The sequence below is a fragment of the Rhinolophus sinicus genome, linkage group LG12 (genome assembly GCF_036562045.2).
Source record: "Rhinolophus sinicus isolate RSC01 linkage group LG12, ASM3656204v1, whole genome shotgun sequence".
NCBI lineage: Eukaryota > Metazoa > Chordata > Mammalia > Chiroptera > Rhinolophidae > Rhinolophus > Rhinolophus sinicus.
In genome coordinates, this window is record NC_133761.1 from 51290970 (window position 1) to 51309160 (window position 18191).

The 18191-nt window shown below is 38.0% G+C and overlaps 1 protein-coding gene across 5 annotated transcripts in view; it reads left to right on the top strand.

Annotated features, from left to right (window-relative positions):
* The window catches only part of SDCCAG8 (SHH signaling and ciliogenesis regulator SDCCAG8), a 207512-nt gene that overhangs the window by 107848 nt on the left and 81473 nt on the right, over nt 1–18191 (top strand). For all 5 annotated transcript variants that reach the window (XR_002138627.2, XM_074316832.1, XM_019746823.2 and 2 more), the window contains exon 14: nt 18033–18160. Coding sequence is in view for 4 of the 5 variants with exons in the window: in XM_074316832.1 (XP_074172933.1) it covers nt 18033–18160 (128 nt within the window). In the remaining variant the exon portion in view is untranslated. The remainder of the gene's footprint in view (nt 1–18032; nt 18161–18191) is intronic.

An 18191-nucleotide genomic window follows, 5' to 3' on the forward strand; every position in this document is an offset into this window, starting at 1 on the left:
TGTGTGTGTGTGTGTGGTGTGTGTATGCACATTTCATGCATCTGTGTGTGACTGTAAATGATGTTAAACTGAGTGTTTTTTATTTATGTTCTTATCATACAAATTTTCCAAAACAAGCCTACTAGTGTGTTTTTGAAACGCAATTTGCTAAGAATGAAGAGTTCCTTCATGGTGATTTAAGCAGCCTCTATTAAACTAGCAATTCGCTAATACTTGTCTCTTTTATCTAGCAAATTAGACCATGGAAGTGATCAAATTACCAGTATTCTTTCCATGCTATTCAGAAGCAGGGATCCAGGTAACCAAACTACCATCAAGCACCGATTACACTAAAAGGAAAAAAATACCCAGGAAAGTATTAACTAACTTGCTGGGTAAATTAGATGCAGTTTCTGAAATTTACTCCACATAAAGAGAAATTATTTAGAAATTATGTTTTAGGAAGATGAAAAGGAAAGCACCTCTTAGAATTCATATTTTGTGTTCAAAATCCCTATGTTAAATTACATTGTATATATTACATAAGAATGATTTATAGGACATAGGGTGTTTTGGAGATAAGTAATAAAATTGAAATTGAGTTAAAAAAGAATGTCTCTGCTCTTGGATTTTCAGCTTTTTTGTTTTTTTGTTTTTGCTTTTATATAACATTACAATAATTTTTTTAAACACATCTGATAAACTGCTCTGATAAAATATTTTTATAAATTTTAAATATTTAATCAAGCAAAACCTTAAGATTCAAATTTTGAATTACATGTGTTTAGATTGCTTTTATTAATAAAACCTGCTTTGAATTTTATGTCAATGAAAAAAGCTTGAATTTTTATCTTTTTAAAAATAATTTAGAAAATTTTATAAACTAGATTGATTTTACTTAATAAAAGCATATGCAATAAAATTACATCTTGAGATAAATTCTTCAAAATATAAAAGCAGCGTTATGAATATAGGTTCACATTTTTCTTCACATTTGCTCTGGTTAAAATTTTGGTCATATAGTTTTCCTAAAAAGTGATCTCCCTTTTTCTTATAAGAATTTTGAATTGAGTCTTTGGTTTGCCTTTTCCCTAAAGAATATGATTGTCTAAAATACTGGGAAACAATTCAACATAAAGTGATTTTATGTCCGATTTATGAAGGGAGGGTGAGTACTCGATAGCTGTAGATGACACAGAGTAAATTCAACTGAAAGTATAATTTTCACCTAATTTCTAGGAATTAATTTTTTTTCTCACAAAACTGGCCTATTGATACAACATATTTTATTAGCTAGATTATGTGTTTGTTTTGCAGCATATATTTGAATATTATTTAAGCAAAACTTTATTTTTTAAATGATGGAATTTAAAATATACATGAATTGATCTATATATTATGGGTTAAGTTTTTCAGAGCAGTAATGGAGCTGTGTGTTAATATGTAGCTTATAATTGAAATGGTACATATTTGTACATTTTAAGCATTTCAGTGCAAAATTTGTTAATTGGAATACTCTTTTCCTTGGCTAATTCATTAGTGAAAATATTTATTCCTCAACTTAATGCTATATAGTATGAAGCAATTTTTACATAGTGTAAGCTTGTTTATGATATTTTGATTTCACTTTAAAACTTTTATTTTGCTTTTATACATATAGTTCATACTCGATATAATAAGAAGTGCAGACACACATGAAGGAAATACATATCAGCTGTCTGGTTTTACAAATGATCATTAAAACACCCTGTCTTACTACTTTGACTCCAAATTATTGTCTTCCCGAACCCAAAAGTAATTTTCACAAGTATAGTACACAACAGAACTTCCTCTTCTGCTGGTTAGCAGTAGAGGATTTAAATCCTCGCGACAGTTCAGTTGACAATGACCTTGAGGGGCTTTGCTTCTTGAAGAAGAAAGCAGAAGCTTGCGGTAAACAAAGTTCACTTCTGACAGATGGATTGAATGACAGAAAGGTTGCGAGTGCCAGAATAGCCCTGGCAGAGGAGGAAATGTTCACTGGAATCCAACAGGAGAGGAGGTGTGAACAGGTGCAGGGTTGCTGACGGAAGGGGAACCAGATGGAAGGAGCCAGAGCCAGTTTATTTAAAGGAAAAGGCAGAAAACATTGAAAGGCTGTGCGATCAGTGGCTAAAAGTGTTCATAGAGGAAGGTAAAAATTCACAAAGCAAAACTGCACAGTGGGGTGGCTCACACTTAGCATAATGGTAGTAATTTGTGAGTTTAGTTTGGAAGTTGCAATTGAAATACATTTATCTTGGCTCTTGACACCATCAAGTGTAGATATTTGAAAGTTGTTTATTTTTTATAAGTTTCTAAGGTTTTTTATCCATCTATTAATTTAATTTTTTTCCAGCCAGAAGCTCCGTTGTGGTAATACTGAAATTGTGTCATCAGCTAGGAAAAGGAAAAAAAAAAATTAAAGTGAAGGTTAACATTCCATTCAAATTTATCTTGTGACGCCTCAGTTTTGTTCAGCTATGGGAAGCAAATGCATGCATTGCTGGGTGACATCTGTAATATCAGAGAAATTTGCAATGTTCCAATAGATACTGTTGGTTGCTTTTGTTGTCTCGAGTCTCTGTTCCCTTTGTGAAGTCCAGTTTGTGTGTGGTGGTTGGAATCATGCTCTCTAAAATAGACATTTGCCTGCCATGATCTGCAGGTTAATTTCTGTTGCTGAGGTTGCCCTGATTTCCACTGACTTTCAGTGACCTGCCCTCGGGCAGACACCTGCAAACTCCAGAATCACTGACAATAGGAACAGCAGACAGTGGGGCAGGAAGGAAGACTTTCTCATTTTCTTAGACCTATTACAATTAAACTTTCTACAAATCAGGTTACCCTTGCACATCATCTGCCTGGTCACATGCACACACTTACGTGGGTCCTTGTCTCCCACTGTTGTCCTTGAAAAGTTTTCTCTGTTTCATTACCGATAAAGAGATGCCAATAGAGGAGGAGCTGTTGTGAAGCAATCACCAGGAAAGACGACGAAACGGCACAATTATTTTGAGATTTTTATAATCTAGTAATTTATCCATAAGAATTTCTGTACTTTCACACAGATGAGATACTCAGAGTAAATTCAGTGAGTACTGTATACACATTCAGAGCAGCCTGGATCAAAAGATGACATCGCATTAGGGTGGGGGAGTTTCGAGACATTTTGATTTTAGAGACAACGTCTATGATTCATGACATGTTTTTGTCAGTAAAAAGAAAGAACTGAAATTTGATTAGCAGTTATAGAGGGTATTTACTTACGCCCATGTGTCTTATGGAGATCAACGCTTTTGGTCTTTTTTAAAGACTGGATGAAGCTGTATATAACTACCTATTGGAAAGAAAAATAGGAAATTGATAACCCTTATTTTAAAATCAGCTCCAAAATGTGACTTGCCCTATTTGTTAAGAAGTGATCATCCAACAGATATTCTTATTAATCTAAGATTTTACATACAATTGATTGGAACATACTTGCTTTAATTGTGATGTACTGATTTTGCCATCTCTTCCATTATAGTTATTGAATATGTTTATATAATAATGCTGCTAGCATGGTGCTGCTGTGTAAAATAATACCATAAAACTCATCAGGATTATGGGATTCAAATTGAAAGGTAGTAAAAAGAAACTGCAACAATTAGTGCCGTCACTTGATATTCATACCTCAAATTAAATGGAATCTCTTTACAGGTAGAACTAATGGCGTTGCAGACACACACGAACTTAGCTGGATGCAGTGCAGTGTCTTACATGATAGGGCTCTTGAATTGTTTTGAATGTGAGGAGAATGGGTGGATTGCTGTTCAATAGGCGTTCATTCAACGTTTATTGAGTGCGTGTTCTATTCCAGCTGCACTAGGCACTGTAAATATCTAAAACGCAGAGGGTATGATCCTTCTTCACAGGTAACCTACAGCCTAGGTTCATGTAACTACATTCCGTGTGTGTGTGTGTGTGTGTGTGTGAAACCTAAAAAACGGTATTTAGATTTATAACTTTTCTTAAGATCATCTTGAATGATTTAATGAAACTACCTGTCTAGTCCAACAATCATTATCATTTGTGAGAACGGAGCTGCAGGGAAACTCAGCAGCTCGCCCAATGTCAACAGTTATTTAGTAGAAGCTGAAAGTAGACGCTCCGTCTCCTGACTCTCGGTCCAGTGTTCTTCCCTGTCTTCCATATCTGTTTCATTTGTCTCCATTGATAATATGACTTGTCTGAATAAACCTATTAAATCTTCCTGTAGAAGTCTTGCCCAACCTGTTGCTGAAGAGAAAATGATTTTCTTTTTGGATTTTGGTACATGATTACTAGCTCTCAAAACCGAAAAGCAAAGAGCATTAGCTCACAAACAGCAATTACAGCTACTTGGAACACTCCTCCTGGGGGTGGCGGTAAAGATAGCTCCCTGACACACTGCTTACTCACATTAATTCAATCATCTCCAAATGACCCTGCAGGAAGATTCTGCATTGAACTCCTTTTACGGATAAAACTGAAGTGTATGGAGGTTAATATCTTGACCAACGTCATAGTACTACAAAGTGGTGGAATTAGGATTCAAGCCCAGACAGTTAGGCTTCAGAATACAGTTTTTTCCATTATATACTAGGGGTGCCAAAAAAATGTATACAAGTGGACACTTTGGTCGGCGTTGCTCAAGCAGTAGTTCACCGTAATCAGAAGTGTCTGGACGCTGATGGGAATCACTTTGAGCACCTCTTGTAATTGCAGAAGCCAAACATGACTTGTATTAATCTTTTGTTATTGGTATATATTGAGTATTACAATTTTAATAGTATTCTCCTTTCTTAAAATGTGTGTACATTTTTTGGCACCCTCTGTATATATATAGTAATATATATTATATACACATACATTATGTATGTATATATATGTATATACATACATAATATATGTGTGTATGTATACATACACACACATATATAATATATGTATATACATATATATACTATATATTGTATAGTATATTATATATACTATATATTGCCTCTGATAGTGAGTGTTGTGAAAAAACAGATTCTGTGACTAATTCCTTTTGGAAAGTTTAATTAAATAGGGTTCTTGACAGTAGGGCTTCTCAGCGCCTTTCATATGCTATAGTACATTGTGCCTCTCTTAGAAAGGAATTTAGTTTTCAATGTTTCACACATTGATACAACTTATGGAAACTTTTGTATTCCCAGGAATCAGGTTTTTGGGAATACACTCCAGGAAGAACGAAATTGTATTGTGGTAGGACAATTGAGAATTGTCACATGGGAATTACTTTTTTCTTATCTCATCAGTACCTCTGGAACTTCACTCCCTGACAGCCTTCCCCCTCTCCTACCCACATCACTTTCATTCACGAAGAGAGCAGTTAGGTAGGTAGGTAACTTTCAATTTAGATTTAGTGAGGCCTCTGAAATAGAAACGAGAGTGGGAGAACATTTTTGGCTATTACTTGAACAGCTAGCTGTGCACATTACAATAAGTTCTTCCATATCTACTGTTACACTGTTGTCTTTATATGTTAATAATCTTGAAAATAAATTTCACAAGTAACTAGATGCCAGTAAGCTCATTGAATTTAGGCACATTCCAAGGCTTGACTCTTAGAATAAGGTTTCAGAGAATAAAATATTACGGATACTTTTGGATAGAACTCCTTTTAGACAATCTGCTGCCAGGAATTACTGGCACAGATTTAAAATGCAGGCCCCTAAATCCGACTCTGCAATAGACTTTATTCACCCTTGACCTTTGGTATTCGATATCTCTCCCTTCTGTGTGTTTCCTTTCCTGTGTTCTGAAGAAATGGAATAACTCATGGGCAGTAACTCGAGAAGGCGAGAAGTTTAGCACTCATAATGTGTTAATTTTCCTGTAAATACCCTTAGAGGTGCCTATAATTTATAATTATATCAAGCAGCTTCTATTGGTGAGATTTTCTATAAATAATGATGTTGTAACGATAATAATGACTGGAATTGTGATTCTCGCGAAGGTTTACAATGTGTGGACCTGGCTCTTCCACCGACCCCCTTTTCTGGGTCCTCGAATTCTATTTCTAATGACAAATAAGCTCCAGCAATTTTTGTAGAGTTTTGAAACCATATATCAGCTTATTTGTATTCCACGAAGTGCAGATAATGTTTTGCAAAAAATGAAAACTACGAAGGCAACAGATTAACTCACCAGGCAGTGGGATAATTTATTAAACTGGCTGACAGATTGATCGACTAACTAATATGACTACATGGTCCTCTTGATAAACTTTGGAAGTGTCAGATAACCTAGAAACAAGCAATTAATGAATGATACGAGGATGATTATTGGAGATTCAGGAAAGAAATCTGTGGGGGAAAATCTCTTAGAGAGAATTTCCCATTTAACAATTATAGGAAGACTATTAACTAATAAAGATTTTCCAATTGTCTGCACATTAACTTATTAGGTATCTGTAATCCAGGTACAGAACTGGACAGTTTTCTATAATTTATGAATGTGGCTGTATAGAATAGATTTAATATGCATAATAATTTAATTTTAAATATGAATACGTATTTTGGGAGATGCTTCAAAGCAGATTTGATTTACAAAAAAAAAAAGTTGTGTCGCTTATATTTGTATACTATGGTGACTACCTCCGCTCTAGCTATTTTCCATCAGAATTCTTCTCCTTTGTTTCTCCTTTCAAATAATGGTGTGCACGTGGCTTAAATGAGAAATTTATCAACGTTAAAAAAAATGTTATTTTAAAAGTTTTTTGCTTTTTATAAGAATTATGAGGTTTGCCATTTTCATGAGGCACTTAAAGTTAGCAGTTTGGGGCAACATGGTTATTTTGACTTGTGCAACATCGGGATTAAAAATGATGCTTTGCTACAGGGAAGTAGGTGAAGGAGTTGTGCTCAGACTAGCGCTGTCCAAAAGAAATATAATGGGAGCCCCAAAATGCAAGCCACATGGAATTTACATATCCAAATAGCCATATTTTTAAAAGAAACAAGTGACATTAATTTTAATAACAGTTTATTTAGCTCACTATATAGAAAATAGTATCATTCCAACATGTAATCAATATAAATTATTAACTCGATTTTTTTTAAACTTTTTTCCCTAATTCTTCACAATCCAGTGTGTCTTACTTATACTTGCAGCACGTCTCAACTCAGTCTAGCCATGTTTCGAGGGCTCAGTAGCCACATGTGGCCCGTGGCTGCCGGAGCGATGGCAGTCCTAGCCCTTGTGTTTTAGTTTTCCCAGCTTTCCCATGATGCCCAGTATGAGCGCAATTGGTTTGCCATGAGCATAAACCCTGAGTTCTATTTCTGCCGTAAGTGGAATCATTCTATAAGAACAAGAAATCATGCCATGTTTCTCTTTAGTTTTGGAACCAATAGCCAGACTAATTGGATTAGTCCTTTTTGGAAGAACTGTCCCTTTGAGAAGGAGGAGGAGGACAGAGGAAGCTGCCACTTACTGGTTGTTAACTTGAAGAGCAGTAGAGCAATTCGCTGTGCCAACAGCACATTTTCATAAGTTCTTCCACATCTTACTGTCCCATCTTTGCCTTTACCTGTTAAGAATTGTTGAAACTAAATGCCACAATGAAATACCTAGATTCTAGTCCATTACTGCATTTCCCCAACAGTAAGACCTAGCCGGACCATCAGCTCTAACACGTCTTTTGGAGCAAAAATTAATATAAGACCCAGTCTTATTTTACTATAAGATAATATAACATAATACCCAGTATAATTTATATTATATTATATTATATTATATTATATTATATTATATTATATTATATTATATTAGACCCGGTCTTATATTATAGTAAAATAAGACCAGGTCTTATATTAAGTTTTGCTCCAAAAGACGCGTTCAAGCTGATGGTCTGGCTAGGTCTTATTGTCGAGGAAACATGGAAGTTGAATTTAGACAGCTTTCCAATGGTGACCTGGGCTGGATATTGCGTCTTGCTTTATGTAGAGTAGCTCATGTATCCTGATAACATCACTTTATGGAATGAGAAGCTGAGCCTCAGGCCGAGCGCCCACTCTAATGTCACACAGTGCACGGTGGAGCCAGGGTTCCAATCCAGACCTATGTACGGCTGAAGCCCGAGCTCGCATCCAGTGTGCAATACTGCCTCCTCCTATGCAGTTTTTATCAGTAAATTGTTTATTCGTTCCTCAAGGTTGCTTGTCTTTGAGATAACTGTATTGATTGTTACACTTTGAGTAGTCATCTTCTAGGAATTAACAATGATAACAATAACACTGTATTAATTAATATTTTTGAACAGTGGGATGTGTCAGTGCTTACTAAGTATATTTTACATACCATATCCTGGTAGTCCTATAAGGAGAGATACTTTTATTAACCCCATTTGCCTTCGAGAAAACCGAATCATAGGGGAAGTAACTGGCTTAGATACATAGCTAGTAGGTAGGGGAATTGGGCCTCTGATGCCAAGTCTGGCTGACATCCAAGTCTGTGCCCCCCAACCCCCACTTCCTTGTGTACAGATGAATGACCCAACCCTGCTGGCAGTGGAACTTATGTGCTAAGGGATAAAGGCTGAGATTGTTTTTAGAAGTATGTTAGGGTTTTAGGTACTTATATTCCTTTTCTCAGGGCATGAATTCCCCTTGTTTGGGTAGGCTCAGGACAAGCTCCCTCACAGAAATGAATTTGAATATAGACGTAAAATAAAGGTAGAAGCAGATCTTCAGGAATGGAGAGGGCAGCTCTGCGCCTCTAGGAGTGGTGAGGACGATGACCTAGGAATGGCTAGAGCAAGAGGAACATCCTGCAGACACGTTCTGAAGCAGAGGGAACAGTAAGGAATGTAGATAAGAGTAGTTACAAGCCAAATAGAAACAATGTTAAATCCTAAAATAGCTAAAAGGAAAAATGTTTTGATGAGGCAAATGACCTAATTACTGTGGCAAGATCAATGATTTTTTTTTTTAATTTGGAAGAGTGAGAATTGTCCTAGAATAGGAATCTGAAAGCTTTGGCCTCAAGTCAGTTTTCTCTTCTGTAAATGTAGTACTTCTCAGCTCCAGAACTGTGTGCAAAAGTGGAGATCTCAATCAAGCTTTAAAAATGAACTGTTTTTTTTGTTATCAAGCCAAGATTAGTCAACAGAATACGATCCTAATTTCTGTATACAAACATAATCAGTGTTTCACCCAGGGCACACCACCTCAGCAACAATGAAAACTCTGCTGTGTTCATGACAGCAGTTCCCCACTTACTCAAACTTAGACTTCTGATAAATCCAGACATTTCACACATAGGTATTGCAAACTGAGATATAAATTAAAAAGTACTTTTTTAAGATAATTTTTTAATTTTCAATTACAGTTGGCACACAGTCTTGACGTGGCTTCTTCTGTATGCCCTTAGTTATAGCACTTCTGTTCAGCTAGACTTCAGGTGATGGTCAGTGATGGGTCTTCTATTGTTTAGGTGTGATTTTGATGTGGTCCTGAGAGGAGGCGAGTACAGCATTTACCTACCCCACCATCTTGACCCAATTAAAAAATACTTTTAAGAAGCATATAACTATTGCAAAACCCTTGCACTTTTCCATGTGGAATCAGTAGAACTATCCTAAGACATCATTTTCAGATATTAAAAAAAACAACAACATTCAAAACAAAACATGGCGCAACTCATAGCGAAACAGCAATAAAAAAATGACAAGAAACAGATCAACATGCTTCCATGTACTTTCTGGTTCTTTACAATAACATCTGAGGCCTTTCATGCAACCAATATGTTTGGGTGTCTTCTGTTCCCAGCCACTATGTTAGGCACTTGGAGACGTCACAGTGTGCAGTGGTCCCTAGGAGCTTCCTAGCAACAGGAAGAACCGTGGCAAGCGGCCGACCTACCTCATTTGAAATTATCGACCTTGATTATCAAGAAGCGTTTGTTATGTTTGGTGTAGGTTGGTTAAGGAAGCAGAGACATAATTAATAGATTTCAGACATAGTTCTACTGCTGATAGATTTCTGTGGGTCTAATATCTGGAAATTTTTCTCGTGTGGAGTACCTTATCTCCCAATATTCCAGATAAATGAAGCATTACTTTGCCATGCTTGAGAAATAAGATACTGTACAATGTATTTAATAATTGTAGTTCTCACTATTATTGCATATTGATGAGTAAATTTAATAGCCACAAAGTAACCAATATGTTCCCCATTTAATAATGGATCCTAGAAATTAATTTCAAAAACATTTTAATAATAGAATGGGAACTCTTTTCAAATTCAGTTGTGCTGCAATCTGTCAATGCTGTGTATTTATTGACAGGTTTCAGGAATGCCATTATAATAAACAATGTGTAATATATAATATCCTACCGATGTCTGATTTGAAGGTACTCATCAGGAGGATTAATTAGTGGGAATATCCACATGAACTGATAATTCCCGGAGAAGAAAGGCAGGAATGGACCAAAGTGATTAGTTTATATAGAAAAGTCACAGGTGGAAAATATGAATATTTTGATAATATGAAGATGCAAAGGCAAAATCATGATCAAATTTATTTTATGCGATAGCATATTTGTCCTCACTCTAGTCTGGTGAACCAGGCTGATGGTGTAAAATAGAATATAGGAGGGCCTGCCTATCTCACAGGAACTTTGCCCCATTCGGCTACTTAATTCATCAGAGACCTCTGAGCTATGAGGACATTGTAAGGCGCAAAGTTAGTGAAACATGCATTTGATGGCTGTTCATTCTCAGTATCTACCTGTGGTATCTATTATGTCTATGAACCAATTACAGAAATGCTCTTGCTCTTGCCATAGTAATAAGTGCTCTCCCAGCTTCTGTGTTGCCCCTTCTCCATCTGTGCCCAGCACTGCACACAGAGTGATCTTTCTAAAGCCCCAGGGTGATCACAACACTTAAAACCCTACGTTGCCTCCCTGGTTTCCTCACGATGAAGCCCTTGGAAGTAGCTGCATGGCTGACTTGTGCTGGCATCTCCACTCTTAGCTTTCTTCAATCTCCCCTCCACCAACTGTCTCGTGTCTCTTTTCTTCTCTCTTGTCTCTTTTCTTCACTAGACTGTGAGCTCTTTGAAGGTGTGGTCATGGTCTGTGTCTTATATACTGATGCATTCCCATGCTTTCATGCCTGGCACAAAGTAGGAGTTTAATTATTTGTTGACTATAGATGACCAGCAGAGTTTGACTAAACCCCTTGTTTGTGGCCATGGAATGGAAAGGACACTGAACTTGGAGTGAGAAGATGGGTTCTGGTTGTAGCTATGTCCCTTACTACTAGCTGTGAGGTGTCGAGCAAATCTCTTAATTCTCTGAGCTTGAGAGGCCCCATCTATCTCACAGTGATATCTGCTCCATCTCCCTGCCTTACAGACTTGTTATGAATAAAGAGGTCAGTGCATTTGGATGTGCTTTGTAAAATAGAAAGCACAGATGTGGAGGAGGATGAGATGGTAAGAGTCTGTGGATTTGCTTTAAGTAAATGTGAGTTTTGCAGACAGTGTAATAGAAGCAGATAATATCTAGTCAAGCACAACCTCCATTGCCTTGACGGTAAGTTTTCTGATTATTTTGGAGATACTATAAGAGAACATTTTTGGAGGGAAACTTATTTTTAGGGAAAATTGTTTCCTTTCTTTTGTGTTTATTCCTTTGAAAGAAGTTGACCTCCTTTCTGTTTCTGCTTCCTTTCCTAGAAGTGACTCATGCTGTCATCTGATAACTCATCTTTCAACAGTGTGCTTAAAATTCTGACATTCTTTGCAGTGAAGCAAATAGACATAATTTACTCTTGGAAATATATATGATGCCATTAAGTTTTTTGTACTTGAGGAAGTAGGGGTTACTGAATCCTAGTCCTCTCGTATTTTCCTATCCCTGTTTGTTCCATCCCAGTATTCCTACATTTGCCCAAATATGAGAACACAGCCCCTGTTAGTGGTAAACAAGGAGAGGATTTTTGTTTCAAATGTAGAAGACCTCATGCTCTCTACTAATATACTATACTTATTATATGGCCAATAATATTAAGTTATATTATTATTTACTATATTTTTATTATCATCATCATCAATAATAATAATAACACTAAATTACATTATTGGCCAAAATAAGGGTTATCTTTCCCATTCTCTTCTTCTAATCGGTAGACAGGAGGATCCTTTAACCTGTGAGGATACTTACTCCTTCCTATCTCTTAACAGGTATTGATTCATTCATTTGTTCATCAAATATTTGTTGACCACACAACTGTGTGCCAGGCAGGATTCCAGGCTCTTGAGATACATTAGTGAGGAAAACAAAGGTCTCTCTTCTTCAGGCACTTACATTCCAGATAAGATGTCTATCCCTCATCTTGTCTGTGAGCCTTTCAGTGTTTTTGCCCAGGTCAATACATTTCTTAAAGAAAGATACAAGTGGTGTCATTGTAGGAGGAAGTGACCCAATAACATACGGGACAAATGGGGAAGGAAGAGAACTAACTTGGGCTCTGGCTCCTGAGATGAATAATGAAGGCATTAAAGGGCACACACACACGTGGACCATTGAAATCAGACTCTTCTTATCCTTTCAACCTTCTCTCAGTCTCTGCATCCCTAATGAAGTAAGAAATTGAAGCATGGAGATTCGAACTATGGATTTTATTTAAAGTCAGGTAGGCCTAAATTTCCTGGCTATGACCCTCAATAAATGGGGGACTTGGCACAAACTGTGTAACACTCCAGGCCTCAGTTTCCTCATTTATAAAGTGAGGCTAATAAAAGAACCTACCTCATTGGTTTGTGTGAGAATTAAATAGAAGAATACACGTAAACAGCTTAGCTTATGATAAACATTAGTAAATAATAGGTTACTAAATTATTAATCCTTTAAGGTAGGATTGTTTTCTGTCCTTTTTGAATGAAGAACACCAGAATTAAAAGAAGTAAGTTACTTGTCCATAGTCACGTAGGCAGTGAAGAGAGAGAGGCCGTACTCCATTTCTTTTTTTTTTTTAATTTTTATTGGGGAAGGGGAACAGGACTTTATTGGGGAACAGTGTGTACTTCCAGGACTTTTTTCCAAGTCAAGTTGTCCTTTCAGTCTTAGTTGTGGAGGGTGCCGTTCAGCTTCAAGTTGTTGTCCTTTCAGTCTTAGTTGTGGAGGGCGCCGTTCAGCTTCAAGTTGTTTTCCTTTCAGTCTTAGTTGTGGAGGGCACAGCTCGGCTCCAGGTCCAGTTGCCCCTACTAGTTGGCAGGGGGCACAGCCCACCATCCCTTGCGGGAGTCAAGGAATTGAACTGGCAACCTTGTGGTTGAGAGCCCACTGGCCCATGTGGGAATCGAACCGGCAGCCTTCGGAGTTAGGAGCACGGAGCTCCAACAGCCTGAGCCACCGGGCCGGCCCCTCCATTTCTACTGTACTCCTTTGCTTCTCAAGATGTCATTTTCCCATAACACAGAGAGAACCCACTGAAAATGTAAAATGATGCACATGCCTTTGTAAAACAAAACGAACAAAGCAAAACAAAACTGTAAGCAAATATGTAATTTTAGGGATAAGTAGATTTGTTTCCATGGTAGGTTAGTTTCCAAAGTACTTTCTATGTATTCTAAGTGTGATCAAATGAGTAAATATGTTAAAGATAATGGGAGCCACTTTTCTCACTGTTGAGGAAGAAATTTCCAGTTATGGACAGAGGGGAGAGTAGGTTCTACAACGTCGTTGGGCCAACATTGGGGCAAATGGCCATCGTGTGTCTTACCTCCGAGTAGCACCCTGCCCCTACCTGCCGCTTTTCTCTGTAATTCTATCAGAAGCGCTCTCAGATAGTAAGCATGTTATGAATTGCCTCATAAGTTTTGTCATATCAGCATGCTACTGTCACAAAGCTCTCGATATTGTACTTTAAAAGGGAAACATCTTCCAACCAATAGAAGTGAATAGAATCATGGCAGGTGGGATTGGTGCCTCAAATCACCACCACCACGTCCTTGAGGCTTTCATCATTTCCGTCCCAGACTCACTGATGAATTTTAGGATCATCAGACATTTCTAGCCCTTAATGTGGCTGTAAAATTTAAAAATGCACTTTAAAAATCTATTTACTAAGTCATGGATATGTTTTCAATAGCAAGATTTAAAATAATAAATGATATAGAAAAGGTGAGGATCAGAAATGTAAAGTTAATTCTTCACTCCCATTTTTTTAAGGGGATGGTCAATATTGCAGACATTTTTTAGAAAATAGAATCAACCAGAGCTATAATTGGAAAGAAGGAGTGACTAAACCTCTGTGTATACCTCGTCCGTGTTTGAGGCCTACCCAGGACTTGTTCACTCCTTTTAGCTCCTAAATGTTAGCAGGGAAATACCAGCACGGCCCACACATGCATGTGTGACCGCAGGTAATGGAGGTAACTGGGCCCAAAAGGTGGATGTTCCTATTCTAGTGTATTTGCTTCTTCTAAAAATCAGCTCTGTTGGGGTAAATTTAAATGTCATAAAAATCAACAATGTTAAGTGAGCAATTAAGTGTGTTTTGACAAATGCAAAGCGTTACGGAGCCATCATACTCATGATATATAGAACATTTCTATCAACAAAAAAGGTTTCCGTGTGCCCGCCTCCTACCTCCAGGTCTTGGCAACACTGACCTGTCCCTCTAGTGTTTACTTTTCTGCAATGTCATATCAATGAAATAAAATATATCTTCAGTGTCTGGCTTCTTGAAGCATATGCTTTTGAGGTCCATCCACGTGTTGTATGTAACGGTACTTTGTTCCTTTTCATTGCTACTATGACTAGTATTCCATTGTATGGCTGCACCACAATTTGTCTACCCATTTAGCAGTTAACGGACATTTAGGTTGTTTCTAGTTCTTAGCTGTTATGATTCAGTCTCCTTTTAACAGCTAAGAAATTCTTTACCACCATTGCTTTTATTCCGATTTCTAAAATATGGCTAACCACAGATTTGGTTAAATGAGATCATCAGTGTTTTGAGTGAGAACTGAATGAAAACCAGTTGGGGAAGACTGGCTCAGCTATTCTTCATGAGGCTCTCACACTCAGCTGCCACCAACCTCTCATTTTTCTGTGCCTAGGTGGTTATGTCCCTTGACCTTCCCTGTGGTGTATGCCACCTTCTACCTTCTATTTTGGCCATTGTGAATTTCCCTTTAGGGCAAGGACTATGCCATGTTTATCTCTATTTGACCCAGTGCCTAGCAGAGTGTATCATAATAAATAGTAAATGAATTGATTTGGATTTTTCTCTAATCCCTTCTTTGGATACCTAAATGGTTTTTATTAATATTTTCAATCCATTGCTGTATTACCTCTAGAGTGTCATAAAAAGGCTTTCCTAACTCAAGGTATTTCAGATACTACCTCTGCCTTCACATATTTATGTATATTGTAACTTTTGAGCACATTTCTATTTTTTTATGACCCCCTTTTTTTTTCCAACTATAATGTAAGAGGATTTGATGAAACAAATATGAGATTCCCTGTCAGTTCTAAGGTTTTATAAAAAGCCTACTAAGTCAAAAGAACCTGCAAGGGGAGAAGGCAACACTGGAGGAAGGCGGAAGAGGATTCAAGAAACAATAGCTGATGTGTAACTCAACGTTTGTTGGAAGGGAATTTTTAAAAATTATTTTACTTTATTAAGAGAACCACAATAACCATAGTTTTTGTTTTTTGTGGGGGTTTTTCTATAGTAGATTTAGGACATCAGTAATTAGGCAGCTTCTCTTTCTAAAAACTGATGGTGCAACTTGCAACCCCGTTATGTCGGGGAACCATAAGCCCCAGTTTGCAAAGGACAGGCCCAGTTATGACTATTGTCTCTCTGTAATTAGTAATCGTGCCCCTTTTCATTCTCAAATGGGTATTGCTTTTGAGCAATGCGTTTTATGGTTACCCAACTATTAGGGGGCTCGGGGCCCCAGGTCTCCCTACTGCTCTAACTCAGGGTCTGACTGGGGGATGGTTACTCGTGAAAGAATCCACAATACTCTTTTTAGGCAATCTCCTTCAGCAGCTTTGTGTCCAGCTGGCCAAGCCATAAGGGGCATCTCTTCTGGGCACTCTTCTTTTTTAACATGTTCCAAAAGTTTTTGCCTCCTCATACAAGACTTGAGCAGATTCTTCAGCTTCAGGGAAAGACAGCAGCTTTCCTTCCCTCTATGGCCAGGGCATAAGAACATCCATTCACTGAACATTCTCTGCCTACTTCTTATGTGCCAAGTCCTGAGCTGGGCTCAGGGTGTAGAGAGACAGAGATGACAAAGGAGGCAGATGTGTGACCCAAGAACTAAGTGTGACAAATGCTATCTTAAAAGGATGTGTGTGTGTGTATATATATATATATATATATATATATATATACACACACAACATATATGGAGGTCACTGAGGAAAGAATAAGTTAATTTAGGAAAGAGTGGAAGGAGGGGGGAGACTTCTGAGCAGGCCTTTAAAAGGAGTAGTGTACAATGAGCAAGGGGATGTGGCTGGGGTGGGGGATGGATGATGAAGGTTGTAGGGGGCAACATCCCAGGAAAGCAAAGAGACATGTGCCATGATCCATGGCCAGAAAAATATGTGGTGTGAACTGGGGAGGCAAAAAGTGGCCTCGTCTGACTGTCCATTTGTTGGTACACACCAGTTTGGAACTGAGTGTGAGGCAAGACCTTGGAGCACATCCAAGGGGGTGTTGTTATTAGAAGAGCTAGAAAGGACCTTATTTCACATTTAGCGTGGACCCCTGATGATTCCTTTTGAGTGAGGTGTGGGTGTATTTTCCTTTTGGAATTTTACACTACAACATTACTGCATGCGTTGACCAATTTCAATACAGGCTTTCCTTATGTTGCTTTATAATTAGAAGCCAGTGAATTGAAGTTCCACAGCGGTACATAGACTAGTAGTGATAGCTTTTTGGAATTGTTTATTTTTAGTTTGGCAAAGGCAAAGCAGTAAATATCTCAATTAGTGAACTAAAGCAGCATGGATGAGAAATGCCCACAAGGAGATCAGGGTTAGACATAACCTAAGTCAGTTAATTGGAGGAAACCCTCGTATCACCCACATCTAGACTATGAAGAGCTGACCTAATGTGTGTGTGTGTGTGTGTGTGTGTGTGTGTGTGTGTACAGTGTCAGTATCCAAGTGCTGTAGCCATGAGGTCCTTTGCGTCCTTCAGGTCCTAATTGTTTAGGAGGTTTCTCGCTTTAGGAGCCACCGTGATCAGATACTGACCTTTGGGTCCCAAAGGGATGGGTCGATATCCAATCACAGTGGGATGGAATATTGTCTTTGACTGTGGAAGCATCTCATCCTGCAGTTTCTCTCAACATGACCCAAAAGGAGTTCTTTCATGATGTGCTGGGGGAAGTTACTCATTTTCATATTCGTATTTATATATTCATATTACATTTCCTAATGTGTGAAAATATGTAACAGAAATGTGTATGTGGCACTACAGAAGCCTTCACTTGCCTCTAGGTAGATTCTCCTACATTGTATGTGAGATTCCATTTTAAGGTCAGGTGGAAAAGTAGAGGTGGTCTCCAAAACTTAGTTTCCAGAATTTAAGTTCTGGTGTATTGAGCCATGCTATTCCTGTAACTCCAGGATCTTTGGGAAGTAGTAACCATGCAGAAGATAGAAGACTAATTGGTGGTGCAGAACTCTAGGAGTCTTAGAGAGAAAGGTGTTTGTGTTTTAGAGCTACCCAATAGCATTATTCAGTTGTCATGATGTTTTGCATACTCAGTCCATTTGGATTTATGGCATGTATTTCTAACATGGTATGAAAGGTCCTTTGGATTTCCCCCCTAAAGGAGAGCAGAGGTCAGTAGAAAGATTGTTTGTTGTCTTCTTATGCAGAAGAGTTCACTCCCGAGCAGCTCTCTGCCGTCTGTAGGGCAATGATGGGGCTCGTGCATCTGCAGATTCAATTTCTGTCTGTCTCCTCTCTGCTTTGTAGACTGGAAAAAGAGAGCATCCAGCAGAGCCTTAGCAGTGAAGCAAAGGCCCAAGCCCTTCAGGCCCAGCAAAGAGAGCAGGAGCTGACACAGAAGATACAGCAAATGGAGGCCCAGCATGACAAAACTGGTAGGTGGTGGGGAAAGATTAGAGCCTGGGC